This window comes from Carassius carassius, chromosome 1, assembly GCF_963082965.1.
Source record: "Carassius carassius chromosome 1, fCarCar2.1, whole genome shotgun sequence".
In the NCBI taxonomy this organism is placed as follows: domain Eukaryota; kingdom Metazoa; phylum Chordata; class Actinopteri; order Cypriniformes; family Cyprinidae; genus Carassius; species Carassius carassius.
The window spans coordinates 32,188,980-32,208,982 of NC_081755.1; the positions used below are offsets into that span (position 1 = coordinate 32,188,980).

Genomic DNA, 20,003 nt, shown 5'->3' on the forward strand with positions numbered 1-20,003 from the left:
AATGCACTGATGGGTTAAATGTGAATTCTGAGATCTGAGGTAAGCTGTGGCGGATTCTCAAAAGTGACGAGGGAGATCAAAGGGTTTACTGACGTGATTCCGTCCCAAGATGTAAGTCGAGGGTAATGTACTATTTGAGCAATCTACTTCTAGATGCCATTAGAGCAAAGCATTTAGTTAGGCATTTAGTTCCAGAAATCACCAGAACATCAGGGGTGATGTAAATCTGAAATCTGGCCTATAGTGAATAATGTGCAGCTCCAAGTAGTTCCTGACTTTTAACGGTGTATAGCAGCAGAATGGATATCTTGCATTGCTTGATTATTTAGAATTATAGTGCATGTAACACACTCTACACAGAATCTAACTTAACAAAAAATGTCTTTGCAAACGGACACTTTAACAAACAGTATGTTTAGGGTTTAGAACTGATTGCAAACCATTTTTTGAGATGATGTAAAAGAATAGTTAAAAAAGAAGATAATTCTTTAATTTTATATCATTCCCAACCTGCATGATGTTCTTTCTTCACTGAACTCAAAAATTTTATTATTTGTGCATACAGTATTGTTTTGGGCCCCATCTTCTTTCATTCTGTAAACAATCCTGTTAAAACACTCTTCTTTTATGTTCCATACTAGAAGAAAGTCATAAGTTTGGAACAACATGACGGCAAGAAATGATGACAGAATTTACATTTTTGAATGAACTATCCCTTTTTTGATCATTAAGCTTAAGGTTCATCCAACTTTGAATTTGCAGCATTAGACATATGCTTTGTTTTACATGTTGGCCTGCTGTAGGCCTTATTAAAATGATTTAGTGAAGCATCGCTCATCTCACCTTCTGGCCTGGTGAGATTGTTTTAAGAGCACTTAAACCTTCTTCCTGTGTTTTAGCTCTTTTACTGACACAGCAATGGTATGGAATATACAAAGGCATTTCCTTATGCTATGGAATGAAGAGCTTTAGTCTCAGAGGACCCACCAAATGTGTTTTCTATTGACAAAGTAATATATGAGCTAAGTGGATGGTCAGCATAGAGATAAGGCAAGAAGTTAATAGACTTCAGAGCACTAGTATGTGCATGCAATGTATTAAAACTAGTCTGAGAGTCTTGTGCTTTTTCTTGTCACACTAAATCATTTTATTTTCCTCTGTTATTGATAACCCTTTTTTTCTCTTCCAGGTCAGATTTGTCTCCTCGCTCTGTCCTGGATTCAGCTACCTTTAATAGAACCCTTACCAAGAGCGGAGCTCACAGTCGACTTCCTGCTCACAAAGCTCCATCCACTCTATCATGTCAACCTCGACTGCCTCACACACCTCTGCCTGTGCCCCACAGGGGTAAACTTAGTCTGTATATGTAGTTTTACCATACCTGTGCCTCCCCCAACATCGCAAGCCACTGGTGTTGCACAGAGTAGGGGGAAATGGCAAGAAGATTGTGGTAGGGGTGTGTTACTAGTACTGAGAATCAGACATATGGAGGAAATAAGATGTCTATGGTATAAGAAAATAGACAAACTAGGGTGGATGGTTTGATTTTCAGTTTTGCTATAATTGATCTAAACTTAAAAAAATGTTTTAGTCAATATTGCTTAATTTCCATGCTTTTCTTTTGTCACTACGTAATAAATGGAGAACAAAAATATGTTAGAAGTTATTGGTGGAAGCATTGATTTATTAATCTGGAGTGTGTTCCTGTATGTATGTTTTCTTTATCCTTAAATGGTTAGTTCATTCAAAAATGAAAATTCTTTGCTTATCTCATGCTCATGTCATTTGAAATTTGTATGACTGACTTTATTCTGTGGAACACAAGTGGAGATATTTTGAAGATCATTCAGGTTTTTGGCCATATACTGAAGTTGTTGACCTTGTATTAAAAATAGTGTCTTATGTTCCACAGAAGAAAAAAAGTCATAAAGGTTTGGCACAACATGAAGGTCAGTAATTTTTCCCAGTGTGCTGTAATTGACTACATATGAAATTATTTAGTGCATTTTATTCTGAAGATTACAGGAAGTGTGCTTAAAATCCCAGGGAAACAAATGCTGCAAGTAAAGAGGGAAGACCAGGAAGAGACAGAAATATTGCTGAGGAGGCAGTTGGCTGCACACCTAGACAACTCAAGAGGGTTGCACAGTAGTGTGTGCTTAAGCATACCTTTCTCTGCTCGTGATCTCATAAAGAGAGCCTAAAACAAAACAGAGAGGGTGGGGTAATGGGTAAAATATAGAGAATAAATAAGAATGTTGCAATATAGTCTGAATTTTGTCCCAGCCAGTTTCCTCCACCTACTTGCTCTTGCGACTCTCCTCCCCCAGCTCTTCCTCCGGCAGCTTGCCAAAGAGAGAGCGAGAGAGCAAGCAAGACCGATTTAAGGCCATATATGGGAGCTGGATGAATAAAATTTAAGTTAACAGGTGAAGGCAAAGATTATGAAACAGAGAAGGCTAGATTTATCTTTTAGAGAACTATTAAAAGCAAATCAAATATAGGTAAGGGATAGATAAAAGATCAGAAAGAATAATCATTATTGACCATGTCTAGACATCTATGACCTCTTATGGTCTTCAGGTTTTCTTGTGGTGTAATTTGATTAGAACATTCTACAATCTAGCCTGCAATTTTTAATGCAGGCAAAAAATGTTTCCATTTTTAGGCGTGTCCCTTCAGGATATTTTTTTTCGATATCTGCCTACTTTTGCCCAGCTTGCATTATCTGGTTTCCTTTGGATGTTGAGTCTGCTTATGCAGAATTCTGGGACCTGACCTGGTGCTTATCCTAATTGGTGTATTGTTGTTGCCGTTTTCACACAGACACAAATCCCGCCGTCTTGTTTCGGAACACCCATAAGAAGGAGACACGTATCAGTATGGACTGAGATCAGGGTTATAGATTTACACTGGTAATTTATGGCCCCTGGGAACACACAATGACCGAGGTAAAAGAAACATTCCTGCTGGCCAACTGGTCAACATGTAAGTAGAGCTAATCTTTGTGCCATTTATTTCACTTTCTGTATAATTTCTTGTATAATATTTGAAATATACATCTAGCTATTAATAGCCCTATTTAATCGTTTATTTAATTGTAGAATATAATTCTGCATTACTAAGTGATGGGTTAATGAATGTGTTTGGGTTTTTTTTGTTTTAAGAACTTTTTAAAAATCATGTATGAATGCCGGAAATAGCGACAGGTTTGTTTCTTGGCGTGTATATGGTTAAATGACACAGGGTGGGGTTTGGGGAGGGGGCACCAGCTGCCACCTTTCCTTTAAAGAGCTGAAGGGAGGGAACAACACCGAGGGATCCCATGTCACCATTAGATTAAGGAATAAATTGCATGGAAATACAGATTTACCAAACAAAAACATCGACAGAAAAAAAGGGAGGGGAACAAACGAACGGAAGAAATAAGAGAGGCAGCTCAAGGAATAACATTTCTAGTCGTGCCCGGCAAGCTGCTTGTTCGGCATAAATCATTTCAAACAGACATCTCAGTCTGCAACTAAAGACCTGGTTTCGGTCTTCTTAACCCTGGACAACGGGAACGGGTGATGATACGGAAGAAAGGATGCTAAAACTGAGAAGAAAGGGATAGACTGTTAATGGAGTGAGTGCATGAAGATTTAGACATAGAGAGAGAGAGGGAGAGGTGTTTCCCCGCTGCACGTTTCGCTTGGATGAATAGACTTGTTTCGTGTAGAGAATAAAAGTAAAAGGTTAACACGAGCATAAGTAATAGAAATGCTTATTTACCAGGCAAATATTTTTTGATATCAGACCTGTAACATCTGTGTACATAACGAGAATAATTTATTTGAGGAACAAGGATATCAGAGGTGCAACTTAGGTGATTTATTCTGCTTTTCGTAGGCTAGTCTTCTGTATCACCAGAGGAACTGAACTACGCACTATAGCACAGTTGCGTTGTTTTGAACTAGCAGGTGTTGTAGCGAGAATAGCCTATATTGCATTATTCATAACTGTAGCCATTTTATAAAAAATAAATATTAGGTTTCTGCACAGTCACTTGGACCTACGCCAAGAGGATCCCTCAGTTCAGTCAGAAAACAGACAATTGCACGTAGCGTTTTTGTGCAGTTTGTGTGTTCATTGACACGCACACTGCACGCACGCGAACAGAGCCAGACCCAAAGCGAGTAAGTATGTGATATAGGTGTCTGTGCTGTGTCTGTGTCGTGATTTTGTGTACAAGTGACAAAATATCACGTATGTTCTGAGTGTTTCTGACTGTGCCGGGTGTACTGATGCAAAGCAGGCCTGCCTACCCTCTGCCTCTGCCAGTCAACGAACTCAACAAGTAGTAGTAAGGTCTACTTTGTTTTTGCCACTTAAACCCGTGTGCGAATTATGGGAGGGATTTAGTCTAAGCCCCATAATTAAGATTTGGGAAAGGGAAGAGGGGTGTTCATTTTTCACATATAAGCATTTGTACTGTATTACAGCGTTTTGCTAAGAATAAAAGTCACATTACAAATTGTAGTCAGAATATGCTAAATAGACGTTCGCAAATAGAATTCTGGGGATGTAACTATGGCACCGGTTCGCTCATCGAGCGCTTTAGATTATTATCGGACGGTAGCCTACCAGTCAAAACAAAATTACTTGTCACATAATCATACATTTACACTGTTATAAATCGGTCACACCAACCTTGTGTTTTGTTCAAACTGTCTATTAGTTGACAATTAGCTGACTGATAGAGGTGCGAGACGTTAATTACTGAAAAAGTAGACCCCCTAAAGGTCAATCAGTAATTCTCACACAACTTAAACCTCTTCATAATTTTATTTGTAACATAAGGTATTTCTGGTGTGTTCTATTATTTTGAGTTGTCAGTCCAACAAATACATGGACGTTTTATGTCCCACAATTAATTGTTGTCTGATTTTTTCTTTACAGTCACATCACCTTGACAGGTGATGAAATGTGTCTTTTCTCAGTGTTAACATAAATATCAAATCTCACTTATGCTTGTCTGCCCACTATTTTCCCCCATCTGAAACAGGGCAAGCATGATTTCACCAAGGACAAGATGTTCCTTGATCAACATCCTTGTTGATCCTGGAAGAACATTCCAATCAACCAATCAGAACTGAGATATAACTTTTCAGAAAATATCTGTTTTAGGCTTACAACCAGAGTTAGGTGCTTCTACACCCTTGTTAATCAGCTATCATTTCCCAATGATTTTGGGATTAAATTATGGGTAAGGTTAGGTATAGAGGTTTGGATTGGGTTAAATCTATATTTTTGGACAATAATGTCGATCCAGGGTCATCAAAAGATGTTGATCCAGGAACATGTCTTACTTGGAAAAATCACGGCGACCCTGAAACAGAGTAGCCAAGTGTATGCCCATGTTATAGAGAACTCAGTGTTCTCGTTCCATGCACTGAATGAGTTTCTTTTTCTTTTTTTATCACTTCCTACCCAATGGCAAGGTTTTCTACAATAAAATGTCAACAAAACTCTAGAAAGTTTGTGTTGACTGTAGATAGGGCTCTTTTTTATCATACCATGACCCCTATCTCTTGCTAATACTCTAAAAACAAGGGGATCTCCAAAAAATGAGTTCCAGTAGGGTCGTGAATAATAACATAAAACAAGGCTAAACATAGATAATAGAAAGTGTAGGTTGGATAACCAAATTGTTTACTTCTGACTGTCTAATATATAATCTGAGAGCGCAGTTGCATAAGCATAGTCACTATGTTAAGACTGTTTCTTAAGAACTAGTTTGACCAACTAGCAGGTAGCCAAGGGGGAACCAATCTTACTTTTCAATTCAAATTATAGCAGTCTACTTATTTGTAACTAATTTTAAAAAGTTATGACTAGTCTAGAAGAAAAAAACATTACATGACTTACTAAGACTAGACTAAGCAGTTTATGCAATCGGCCATGAACTTGTTAAGAACTAGTCTACTGATCTATAATCAATACTTTTGTTAACTTGTTTTCCTCTTCCTTTACACTTCCTCTTCTTATCACATACACCGGTTAAACTTTTTCTGTTTGTTTCTCTCAGCTTTTGGTTCCTCCCTTTCCCCCTCCCTCCTTTGCCCACTCACATCCCATTGGCAGCGCCTTATTTCAAACCATTTACTCTTCCTCCTGCTGATGCCTTTCCATGAACAGTACGACCCTTACACCTCACCAGAGATGACCCCGTTTTGACCTCTTCTGCCCTCTTTTTTTTGTCTTTTTTTTTGTCACCCTACTCCATTCTTTCCCACTGCTAAGAATAGTTTCCATCAAGTTCATGTGTGATTTGGCTTAACACAATTATATCCCATCTCTCTCCGGCTTCATTCCCTGAGTACTTAATGTGGGACTATAAAGGGATGGTAATTAACCAGAGAGGGCACTTTTATTAATTAGGTTTTAAAGAGAGCTGAGGCTGGAGGAAGGAGTGGGGTTATAACTATCTTAAGAACACTGTTAGTGCTAGATATGGGAATATAGTCATGCACGTCTCAATGCTGTCACTGTAAGATGAGTCCTCTAAGCCCCATTCTGAATCTCTTTCTCACTCTCTTGACTGAAAATAAAGAATGGGCCTTTTGAGAAGGGCTGAGAACAGAGCTATGATTAGTTTCAAAGCAGAGGTCAAAGTCTGACTGATGACCTTCTGAGGATATATTATATGTGCCAATGCTTTGTAGTTTGTCTTTGCACAGCTTAATTTAATTTAAAGGTGATTAATTGTGATGTGACATTTTTTAAGGTGTCTTTGTGTGTGCATCCTTGCTCTGTTGATTTGTTTTCTTGTAGTGATATTCTACAAGAGAGGTTGATATGAGCAGCTCGGCTGAGAGTAGCTTAGTGCACACAAATAAGGGAGAGACGGAACGAGGAAGGATCGCAAAAAGCCTTTATCACTAAGATCAGAAAGCTCTGAGATAATACATGGTCAGTTCATATAAATGAGCGATTGAATTGCATTTGTTAAGTGATTTTAGTTAATTAAAAGGGTGTACGGTGTAAAAAGGGATACAAACCTGTATGCAGTGCATCGACAGATGGTTTGCATGAGGCATCCATACCTCAGTCGGGGAGAAAGCTTGAAGAGGAGGGGGTACTGCAGTATTTTGAGCTGTGCAGTTCCCCAATGAATCCTCTGGGTGGCCTTTGAGCACCGCCGAGCTTCAACTGCAGTGGGATAGGAAGCAGAAAAATCCAAAGAAGCTACACTGCACCAGACAGAGAGAAAGCGAGTTAGAGTGAAGGTACAATGCAGACGCACTACAGCAGCATACTGTACAATAAAAGAAAAAGAGCATAGATATGGTTCAGTTCTAATTCTCATAAAAATGCATGTATATATAATTTATCTTTGGCATTGTTTCTGGAAATTGAATAATTTATGAATGGAGCTTCATTTACCTGTACCGCAGTCACTCCTTCACATTTCCCTCAGTGGCCGTAACCTGTTCTCTCCCTTTTTCCTCTCCCTGTGCTCTCTGTCGATATAGTGCTGTTGTCTTTTATAGGCGTATCTGTCCTTACAACCAACCCCCATCCCAATGGACATACACACTTTAATGTACCCCCCCCCCCCCATCCAGGCACACACATTAAACAATGATTTCCCTTTCCAGTGAGAGCCCTTTTTTGTTGTTGCTCCGTCAGCAAAACTTTACCCCTAGATTCCTTTCAGTTTTTCCTATTCATCATTTTATTTATTTACTCCTTTAGTGTTCCTTTATAGTTATTTATTTCACTTGACTATACAAGTTTGACACATTTAATAAAATGGCACCGGTTTAACTAATATCGATATGTTGGGAGGCCCAGACAAACATAGTGATGTTTTGATGATGTAGCAGAGGCAAAGTGTTTCCACTTTTGAGGATTTAGTCATGTATAATTATGAGAACTACTCTGAGAATATAGATTGTAAAAGGAGTGTAACACCAGCACAGTTGTGGGCTGAGTTTTTACATTATTATTTTTAATTACTTTATATTATGATTATTATCAGGTTTTTTAATGTATTTCATTTATGACTCTTCAGTTTATGTTATAAAACATTGTTCTGCTCATTTTCATTTCCAATGCTTATTCTGCTTTAATTAAATGAGTAACTGAAACCCATGTGCTGTCCATGGTGCTGAAAGCAGAACTCAATTACATTGTTTCATATGATTCAGCCTCTCTCCTTCTTACAGTTCTCATATTCCTGTGATCTTTGTTTCAACAGTTAATCACAGGGGGACATAAGGGAATGCAGGAGGAAGAGTGAGCTGAGGAGAATGGATAAGAGTGGATAAGTAATGAGGGAAGACAGTTTGACAGATATATATGGAGCAGCCATGCAGCACAGCCAAACAAGAGGAACAGATATGGGAGAGTTATTGTGAAAACTAAAAGAGACGACACAGCAAAACATTTGTCTGTGAAATCGGACCCCTTGTCCACTGTAAAAAATGTTTTGCTAGGCAATAGTAAAAAAGTGCTTCAAGTAGTTTTTTTGTTGTTTTTTTTAACATGACTGAGTCAATTTGCCTACATTAGGTCGCACTAACAAAGTCATTTTAAAGGTTAAATCAGCTACAAATGGCATGTTACCACAGTGTACAGCGACCCCAAGAGAAAAAGATAATAGCCTCCCTGCTCCATATTTCCAAAATGGGACATTTTGATTGGAAAAAAAGAGAGCCAGGACTCATTTGTTTCACTATAGCTATGAAGTAGGAATATTCAGATTTTAAAGCTCTTGCTTAGTGTAATTGAACATGAATGTGCATATGAGAGGTTATGCAAAACTAACCCTTTTTAGGTAAATTTAATGATTGCACACTCAAAAATTAACATTTTATGGATTTTACGCCTATAACCAAGGTAAATACTTTACACCGAGTGTACTGAATGGTCTGAAAAACATTAAAACTGCCCAGAGAGAGACGGTGTAAGAGTTAATGCTCTGCAGTCTTTTCTCCCTATTTTGTGTAGCTCAGCAAATAATCGTTCTGCCTTTAGCTTTTCTCCTTCTTCCTCCCACCCTTCATCTCGCTCTCATTTTCTTCCACTCCCTCTTTCTATTGGATACGTTGAGAGTATGGTGTGGGGAGGGGGGTGGCTGTGAAACATTCAGTCATTTTCATCTCCCTTCGCTGTAATTGAGCAGAGTGTTTCAGTGAATTGAGGGACATGAGAGCTGAGTGATGGCAAAAGCTGGAAAAGGAAAGATGGGTGGGCATTGCAGAGGAGGAGGGGTCTCTTTCCTGTTTATTATGGGACCCTTGAAGTATATTGAACTCACTCCTTCATTAAAATGTTTATCCCATATACCTGCATCATTCATCTGATTTTGTTTGTTGGCTAGGGCCTTCATTTTGACACTGTTGTATGGACAGTCCCTCACTTTTCCAAGCCCAGTGAGTAGACAATACCATAAAGGACCTTAAGTTTATGATATTCGACAGACAATGGTCTTATATTTGCAGTTTCTTCAAAATTTCAATAGGCTTTAGAAAAAATCTGGATTGACTTTGTGTTTCACCACATATACTCTAAAAAAGTTATAAAACTGGGGCAGTACCATTTAAAAGGGACACATTTGTATACGTTTGCCCCTAAATGGGAAAGGTTCCCAAAGGAGGTTTTGTAGTAAGACCATAGAAGAGCAGTTTGGGTTCCCCTAATAACCTTTCAGTGAGCATTTCTTAAAATAACCTTTTTTATTATTAGTTTGAAGAACATTCGAATAATCTCCATGGATGTTAAAGATTCTTCATGGAACTATAGATTCCGATAAAGACTATCTAAGTATATAATACCTTTTGAAAAGGTACCACCCCTGAGACAGCTTTTGTAAAAATATTCCTGTGGTTGTACAGAGCCATTAGTAACCGATGCAAGAACTAAGGATGATGAAGATTAGTTATTTTGACCAGTCTGATACTGTAGAAAAGTATGAGCATCACTAATTTTCTCTTCTCTTCTGTTCTTCCACTGCAGGCTCCTCCTCCCCCCCTCCCCGCTCGGTTCTCTCTCCTCATCTCCCTCCCCCTGCTCCTCTATGCTCAGTTCGGTGTGTGTCTCCTCTTTCAAAGGGCGCAAGGGTGGGAACAAGTCGTCCAACAAAGCATGTTACAGCGCAGACATGACTTGTCCGTCAGACAGCGAGAAAATAGTGATAAACTGCGGGGGGATTCGGCACGAGACGTACCGCAGCACATTGAAGACGCTGCCTGGGACGCGCTTGTCCTGGCTCACGGAGCCAGATGCGTTCAGTAACTTTGACTATGACCCCAAATCAGACGAGTTCTTCTTTGACCGCCACCCCAACACCTTTGCTTTCATCCTCAACTATTACCGCACAGGGAAGTTGCATTGTCCCAACGATGTCTGCGGTCCTCTCTTCGAGGAGGAGCTCGCGTTCTGGGGTATCGACGAGACGGACGTGGAGGCTTGCTGCTGGATGAACTACCGACAGCATCGGGACGCCGAGGAAGCGCTGGACAGCTTCGAGACGCCCGAACCGGAGCTGCCAGAGGACGACCCGGCGCTCACGGGTGGTGCGGACGGGGATTTGAAGAGGTTGTGTCTGCAGGAGGATGGCCGCAACCGCAGCTGGTGGAGTACCTGGCAGCCCCGCATCTGGGCGCTGTTTGAGGACCCCTACTCCTCCAAATACGCCAGGGTGAGTGAGTGAGTGCACCGACATCTTGTTAGTCTGCTTTATTAAACGTGTCTGTAGCAGTTTGGAGCTCACGTAATCGACCTTGTGATACATGTTCAGCTAGTATTTGACTGGATAGATCTCGTGCACATGGATTTATGATCTACTTGGAAAGTCGCAATAGTCCAATCACTGTCGAACTTGGCACAAGTTGTAAACTTTTGGAAAGTTTGATAGCTGTGTTCGGAGAGAAAAAAGACTAGGGTTCGTAATGTGGAGCGTTTCTTTGTCACTCTCTCTGATAAATGCAGTATTTTGTCTCGCTGTCTGTCACTGTCTCCACGCGCATTATTTGCCGGTGAATACTGCGTCTGGAGCTCTCAGCATGCGCAGTCTATATATATATATATATATATATCGCTGTTGTCCATACTGCAGAACGGTATCTGGCAGACCCCGACGATACTGAACGTCATTGGGCATTTACCTTGAGGTGTGCAATACTGATCTGTGGCTATGAACTGCAATTCCTTGCAAACTGTGAATCCATTTATTTATTTATTTATTTATTTATTTATTTATTATGTTATAAGAACATGTTTCCCACTTGTTCCTGCTTTAAACAATTGTGCCTGACAGTTAGAATGTTTTAATGCTAATAAACTTTTTAGCTATTTTGCATATTTGATCATGTAAATCATGTGACCCTTAAAATGCTATAGGTTTAACCATGCATGGTATTTGAGAACATTCTGGCTTACCAAAGCAAGTTACTGGTGTCGATTTGTACTTAGGTATTTATCCACTTTGGGAGCACAGAATCTTCACGATATCCCGGGAACTACTGCTTTTCCCATGGGTCTTTCTTTTAACTGAATCAGTTTCATGCTTACTCAGCAGAACTCCTGTGTGTGACTGGCACCACAATTACCTGATAATCTCTACATCCATCTCACATCCAGACCTGAAGCTTAAAGCAGGTTTTTTTTCTTTTTCTGGGTGCCATACTTGGGATCCCAATTTTGGGATAATAAGCATAATAAGGTCATATGAATTCAGAGACTTTTTTACAGATTGGGGTAGTTGTGGCCTAATAGTTAGAGAGTTAGACTTGTAACCTGTAGGATGTGGGTTTGAGTCTCAGGTCCGATGGGAATTGTAGGTGTGGGGAGTGAATATCCAGCACTCTCTCCACCCTCAATACCACGACTGAGGTGAGACCCATGAGCAAGGCACGGAACCCCCAACTGCTCGCCGTCCGCCACAGCAATATGCCCCGGGCGTATTTTCACAGTGTTTGTGTTCACTGCTGTGTGTGTGCACTTGGATGGGTGAAATGCAGAGCACAAATTCGGAGTATGGGTCACCATACTTGGCCACACTACACTTACTCACTCACTCGCTCAGTCATTGCAGCCCGATTAGATGCACCAAACTTTTTTCCTTGTCTTCTTAAGCAAGTAATCAGTTTTTTCCCATTCAGACAATAATCTTGTTTGTTATTTATCTACAAATCTATAGCAATGTTAGGAAACCAAAGTCACTTACTGACCCTTGTTGGTTAAGAGATGTCTCAGCAGGAGCACATGAAAGACAGTTCAGAATAAGAAAGAATAAGTGAATGAGGGAAGGGGGAAACCATGGTGCTGTTATGTATCATGCCACTATATTTACTTTATATACTATATTCTTGTTCTGTCATGTTAATCCCAATAAGACGCTGCCATTCCACTGCACGTGCACACACACGTGCGCGCACACACACACACACACACACACACACACACACACAAGACAGTATGTATTAGTATGAAGCTATTTTTTTTTTCTGCCGGTTTTAGATAAGCCTTTTCCCCATGGATGTGGCTAGATTGCATGCTCGTGTGTCTGTGTGAGCACACTGGAACCGAGGAGAAAAAGAGCAGCACTCATAAGATGCTGATGCCGGTAATACTGCAGCATGCTAGATGGAGAAGCAGGAAAGGGAGAGGGGAATTGCAAATGAGAAATGAGGGAGTAAGATTGAATGAGAGCAAAGATAAGATGGTAAATGGAGAGCCGAAGCTCTTGCTGGAGAAGCAGAGAAAAAGAAATGATAGGGAAAAGACAGAAAAAGGGTAAACTGGCACTGGACAGTGAAAGAATAAAGATGGCTGACGTTTGTTAGCTGAAATGCATCAAATATGTTCTTTACAGGTGCACGCAGCAGTTTTTTTTTTTCTTTCATGTTTCACAGGCTGTTTGCCTTTGAATGTATACTGACAGCTAGTGTTGTGGATGCTATAGATGCCTGATCTGCCACTAAAAAAAAAGTAAAAAAGGGAATTGCGACTTTGTCTCTCTCAGTTCTGACTTTTTTCATGATACAAACTCAAAGCTCAAAGTTTCACCTTATATTTCATAATTCTGAGAGAAAAAAAATCAGAACTGAGAGATATAAATTTGCAGATTGATGGGGGAAAAAAGTCTCTCAATTTTGACTTTATTTTTAGCAATTGCAAGTTTATATCCCGCAATTCTGACTTTATAACTCACAATTGCTCATTTATATCCCACAATTCTGAGGGGAAAAAGTCAGAATTGTGAGATAAAAAGTCGCATTTACCTTTTATTTTTTATTCAGTGGTGGAACTGGCTTCTATAGGATGCAGCATGTCACACAAGCAAACATTGTCTATTGTAGAAAAGCTCTACTCTAGTGGTTCTCAACCAGCCCAACCAGACGTCGCATTCTTTAACGTTCCACTTGGAAACAAAGATCCATAACGCCAAGTTCCTTCAAGAAAGAAGAAAGCCGTCATGTTACGACTGTGACGATGAGCGCTTATCTGGATCAACTAAACACTGGATTCTCAAAAGTATGTGAAATATTTAAAGTTCAGGGAATAGAATCTTTAAAATACGTCCGAGAGTTTTACACACCGGTCTGTTATTATGGCAACATTTCCACATCCCGGAACGTGACGCTGAACGAAACAAACTGTGATTGGTTTTTTGAGATGTCGGTCAAATGGTTTCATGGGCGAGCCTTGGCCAAAGAAAGCTGCCATGGATTCCAGACCTTCAGCCGTCAGTCTGGCTACGCAAGACTATGGAGCTGCATATCAGCTAAGATTTGAATAGTGCCTTGATTTACGAAGGGCCTTAGGGCCAGAAAGCTTGAGAACCACTGCACGATTCGCTATGAGCCATCATTAATTGAATTTCATAATAAATCTCATGAGCGAAAATGTCCAATAACAGTTACTAAGATAAAATAAGTAGAATTTGGCCGCTCATGTGATATCATGTCTTAAGATGTCATCTTTTATTGCTCCACTTGAGTTCATCTAATGTGGCTGGACATGATTTTAACATATAAAGGGTGAACAGTACTTTTTTTAATAAGGTTCAAATAACAATAACAGTACATATTTAAGACAGCTTGCTGATGTTTAATGAAACTAAGGAAAGATGTCCACAGTATGAAGTCTGACCATCTGAAACATGCCCCAAACTGCTTCAGAAGCTAATACCAGCAAACTAGCTTAGACAAGTTGAGGTATGTAGGAGAATCATGTCTTGTGGTGTGTGAAAGAATTCTAAAATAATGCATTTTGACTTGAAATTGCTGTGTGTGCAAATCAAAGGTGTTTGTATGTGCACTTCTACATCTGGGTGTTTTTCAGCCATAGTTGTGTAGGCATACAGCAAAGAGAAGTTTGTGCATCTCTGTGCTTTTGGCACTAGCCACTGCATGCTAGCTTTTAGCATTTTCTCAGAGTGGGGCTCTCACTTGGATTAAGGACAAAGGGAAAGGCACTCTGTCATCCCAGCTAACGGCACAGACTAGAGTACATAGAGAAGGAGAACACTGCCAAAATACAGCTCAGACAGGGAGAGAGGAAAGAGTGTTAGAGCGATGGAGAGAGATCGAGAAGGAGTGATTACGGGGAGCGCAATGATGGAGAGGAAGGGAGACGGAAAATTTGCAAGGACAAATGTGCGTAGTGTGCTGCAGTTATCAGGATCGAATACCAAGCAGAGGAAAAAATGCTGTACTTCTGATTTCCTCTGTTTCACTTCGATAGAGTGAGTCTGTGTGCAAAAGAAGCAAGGAGTGTGTGCTTTATGTGTATGTCAGGGAGTTTTGCATGTGTGCTTTCTTTGTCAATACTTCAGATGTGTAGTACATGGGCAGTTTTAGACAAAGAGCCTATTTGTAGGTCCTTTAAGCCAAATTTCTAATATGACAAAGACAAGTCATTTACACAATAAAGTGAATAACAAATATTAAAAAATAATACAATAATAAAATACACTAATTGAGAGAGATTAATAATATAAATGAGAGAGAGAAAGGGAGAGAGATACAAATATAATTTTTTTTATATATATGTATGTGGGTCAAAGACAAAAAAGTGTTTAAGCATAAAATAAAGTGTACTACTGCTTTATACTGTTGTAGCCCCCCCCCCCCAAAAATGCAATAAGTTTTCTGTTTTATTTAATATCAATTTTGTTTTTGTTTTTCTGAGCAAAAAATAAATATCATACATTTTGCCCTGATTTACAGAAGACACCCAGTAAAATGTCATTCAGTGTAACAATCTTGTCAGGCATATTTACAACAAAAATCAATTTATGACATATTAAAAGACTAATTACTTTCACCCCAAATACTAATGAGTTGTAATTTTACATTTTTAACATTTGCCACTATCCTTGGTTTTGCCCATTTGTCAGTAAGAATTTTGTACTAATTTAAAACACAATAAAATTTAGCATGCTCAATTATTCATTTAGATATTTTAATATGTACATGTCAAAATAAGCATGTTGTTTGAATTTTGGCATAAATATTGTGTTACACTGAATGACAATGTAACATTAATTCAACCAAATTTTGACATTTTATTCTCCAAAAACTTATTTAAAACCTTAAAAGTAGACATTTCACTTACATTTAATGTGCTTTCTATGGACACAAAATCACTTTTGTACATTTTTCTTGATACAGACATCTTAACGTCTTTGACCCATGTATGTATGTGTGTGTGTGTGTGTGTGTGTGTGTGTGTAGTTAAAAAACATTTTTTTTTCTAAATATTATTATTCTATTCTCTTCTCTAAATGTGGTGGCATCAGCATGTCTAAAGGGTCCTGGGGAATGTATGTTATGAATGGATATTAGAAAGAGAAAGATAGAAAGTGTGAATCTGGTGGGAGGTTGAGTCACTCTCTTGTTCTCCATTAGGCCGAGAACCTCAGTGTTTTTATCAATGAGATCCAATGCGCCATTGGCAAACAAAACACTCAATAGTGTATTGTCTCTCACTCTGTCTTTGTCTGTATCCCCTAGCTACCTCGATCACACTACATCAACTACTGTTATGCAATATACTCATCTTCAGTCTCAAAGGTTCATCATTTACTCTCGCTGAGCTGTCAATATCCACACTCACACCACAGACGTGTGAGGATGTTTACTCACACACATGCACTCTATACTATACGGATACAAGGATTTTGTACAAGATGCACTTTGGATCTTTGTTTTGGAGAACATGATCATCAGGTTTTATTGGAACTTGTGGAATTGATGCAGCTCGAGTGCTGCGAAGGAGCACAAACTAAACTCTAAGATGTTCTGAAAGTTTCACTCAAATTGTTATTCTGATAGAATTTGCAATAACATATTTTGCATGAATACAAAATGCATTTCGACTTTTGGACCTCACTGGAAGTAATCAGGTGGATTGTTTGATTACGTCTGTGTCTGTAAGAGCCGCTGTGTCTGCTGTTTTTCATTCCATCCTGTCAGTCACTGACTGTAATTGATCTAAAGTGCTGAGCTGTGTGTGTGTATGAGAGACATAATAACATCTGACTGTATGCAATATTAATCCATGCCTCTGCTGAATGAAGCATGTTTGCTAAAATACATATTAATGTAACATAAGAGGGTTGAATTATATTGACCAGTGTTATAATGAATATCAGATTGGTTTTTTCTTTGTAAACACTTTGAAGATCAGTTCAGTATTTGCTTTAAATCAAACAAGAATCATTTAATCTGTACAATTAAAGATATGTACAAGAAAAGTATTAGAATTTAGAACTAAATGAAAAAAGCACAAAAAAGCCCAACATTAAAAAGAACATTAACAATGATTGACGATTACTTTTATGTTAACACCATACTTTAAATGTGTTTATTTTTCTTGATTCTGTGCAGTTTGCGCTTTGATTGAAAGATTTGTCTTCAGGTCTTCAGTTTGTTTGTTTTTCTGTTCACTTGGACCATGGGCTCCTCTTTAGCCTTTATTTATTCCAAATGATATGTACTTACCAAGTCACTGTATGCTGCCATTAACGTCTTGTTAAATTTTCTTTAGCTTCTGTCCTCTATCATTACTTGTGTCCGTGTGTTGGTTATCGGGGAATCCAGAGTAATACACACACAGCGTGACCTCTGTGCTGATTACTACTGTCTGTTACTGGACCCAACTCTAGAATCCTGCACTCATAAGGCATGCCAGATAGTTTTTTTTCTAAGCTCAAAGTCACTATAGTTTTCTTCATTTTGTTAACTTTTTTGTTGTTGTCTTGACCGTAGAGAGTGGAGCAGTAAAGGGGGAAATCAGACATGAATCTTCTGCATAATTGCCACGACACTGTGTCTGAAGCACATACACTAACTACTACATCAAGCTGTCTTCAAATTTCTTCAAATTTTGGTTGATGTTTTGAGAACTTAAAGAGATCAATGTACTCTGAAAACCCACCATAAATAAAGAAGACTGGCCTCACTTCATAATGATAATTGAAAAATAAGATCGAGAATAAAATCGTTTTATTTACTTTAAGTTTTAGTAATGTTGTTTTATGTTATTTTTTTGTATATATTTATTTTTTCATTATGATATTTTTGTTACTTTTCAGTTTTATTTAGCAATTTTAGTACTTCAACTTACTTTATTTCAATTATTTACCAAGACAACATTTCTGTCATTATTATTTTTTTTCAATTGTCAAGTTCTTCATATAATATATTTTTAATTGCAGCTTCCTTTCAGTTTAAAAATGAGTTTTTTTTCCTGTTTTTACATAGTTTTAGTTAACAAAGACACAGAATAAGACTTAAATTGAACTTGAATCGCGTTTTTGGTGTCAGACTGGACCATCAGAAATATGGCCCATCCAGTCAGGGTGAGGTACTAGAAGAAGAACGATACTTTTAAAGATGAACACCAGAAGAAGTAATGATTTAAGAGTAACATTTTTCTTGTTTGTTAAACTTTATACTGTTCCTGGTAGATGCAGTTAGAAACCAATTATGGAAAATTTTAGTTCGGGAGAAAAAGGAGCAAAATGGTTATGAAGAACTATATTTTGACTGGTTTTACTAAAAAAAAAAAAAATCTACTTTAAAATGTATTTGAAAGATGTAGATGTATTTAAGATGAAAACTACTTTCTCTCTCTCTCTCTCTCTCTCTCTCTCTTTCAAACATATTCTCTCTTTCTCTCTCTCTCTCTCTTTCAAACATATTCTCTCTTTCTCTCTCTCTCTTTCAAACATATTCTCTCTTTCTCTCTCTCTCTCTCTCTCTCTCTTTCAAACATATTCTCTCTTTCTCTGGCTGGTTAAGGTGCCAGATGCTGATTCCTTGGGGTTCCAGGGCTCTGGCCTTCTCCCCACCCTGGTGACATGGAGGTGGGTTGAGGGTGGAGCACAGCTTGTCCTGCTCTTATCCCAGATGGCTGTTGTGGCAGTACTCTCTCGCTCTCTGTCCACTTTTTCTCTTGTCTTAATTTTTTCCCTCATTCAATCACATTGTCCTTCTAATCAAACACTGTCACACATACACGCTATCTCCCAGCCTCATTCATGTACACATTTCAGCTGACAGCGAGGGATCAATATGAGCAGTGTTATGAGAATAGCCTCTGTAGAGAATGACATCACACACATACACACCTCACAGCGAGAGGCAGTCATGTTTTGTGCTAACAGGAGATGCCTTATAGAGTTTTACCCTACATCAGCTTCTGAAAATCACTCAGACAAAACTTAATGCTCGAAGAAGTGAATACGGACTACAATATTTAGCTGCCTGATAAATATCTACATGGCTTTTAAAAATTACGTTTATTTTGTAACAAAGCAGGCTATTTGATTCAGTCATTTTAATACTGAAATGTTTTTGACTTGAAACTGTTATGCTTATACACTTGATGCTTTTTGACAAAACATTTTTGGTAACTCTTTAACGATAAGGTTTTGTTCATTAACATTAGCTAATTCATTAGGTATGAATGACCGGTGAGCGGAAGTGACATGTTTGATTCACATAGTATTAACTCATGAGAATGTGATAAATGTTGTAGCCACATAATGTTTTTACAGTTTAATGCCTAACAAATCAACTTGACCATAGCAACCATCAGTAATCAGTAATCGGAAATTATGAATACATTAACATTTTATTTTGAGTTAAGAATGGCTTAAAGACTGGAATATATATTTGTATATCATATATTAAATTATTTATATTTAAGCTATGTAAAATCTTCCAAACATCACCTGTATACACTTTCATAAACCTATAATAATGATTAATATTTTTGAGTTGTGACGGATTTCATGGGATTACACACACACACACACACACACACACACACACACACACACACACACACACACACACACACATATACATTTATTGTTTTGTTTTTTTCAATGAATAAATAACTAAACAAATATAAAAAAATTTACTTAACCTGACAAATTAGGTTACATCAAATAGTCATAACATGTATTATAATTACATAATGGACATATATTATTATTATTCAGTGTAGATCAGTATAACCTTAAGTATCAAGAAACAAGTGATTTTAGAACAGATAAGAGGTGTTACTTTGATTAGTATTTATTTTACTTTTTTACAGTATATAGCTCAATTATCATAATCATAATCTTTCATGGAATTGCTTGACATAGCCATAATCTCTCATGGTGAGCTGAAGCAACATTTACAGTATGAGTCCACACATATGCTACGGTGCAACCTCGTGCTTGCCAGTTATTTCCCTAAACCCTCTTTCTCATCCCTCCAGTAGTAGCTGTTATATCATCGTGCCGTGTAGGTGTGTGTAAGTGCCTGCTTGTTGTGTGAGATGGTGCTCCCAGCATCCCTGCACCAGAGCCTCCCGCTGACGATATAGGGGGGATCTCAGCTTGGCAGCCTAGCGCTATACGGCCTTGGCTGTGTGCTGCAGGAAAGAGAAGGATGAGGAGGAGGATCTGGCAGGTGTCCGTGTCATTTTTACAAAGCTCCACCAGCACCAGC

The 20,003-nt window shown here is 38.4% G+C and overlaps 1 protein-coding gene across 7 annotated transcripts in view; it reads left to right on the forward strand.

Annotated features, from left to right (window-relative positions):
- Positions 1–3,264: 3,264 nt before the first annotated feature.
- Positions 3,265–20,003, forward strand: part of LOC132145467 (potassium voltage-gated channel subfamily C member 1-like) — a 58,094-nt gene continuing 41,355 nt past the window's right edge. For 5 of the 7 annotated variants that reach the window (XR_009434466.1, XR_009434467.1, XR_009434468.1 and 2 more), the window contains exons 1-2: positions 3,265–4,175; positions 10,003–10,687. Coding sequence is in view for 3 of the 7 variants with exons in the window: in XM_059556532.1 (XP_059412515.1) it covers positions 10,064–10,687 (624 nt within the window). In the remaining 4 variants the exon portion in view is untranslated. The remainder of the gene's footprint in view (positions 4,176–10,002; positions 10,688–20,003) is intronic. The other 2 variants (XR_009434469.1, XM_059556565.1) reach the window with 1 other exon arrangement.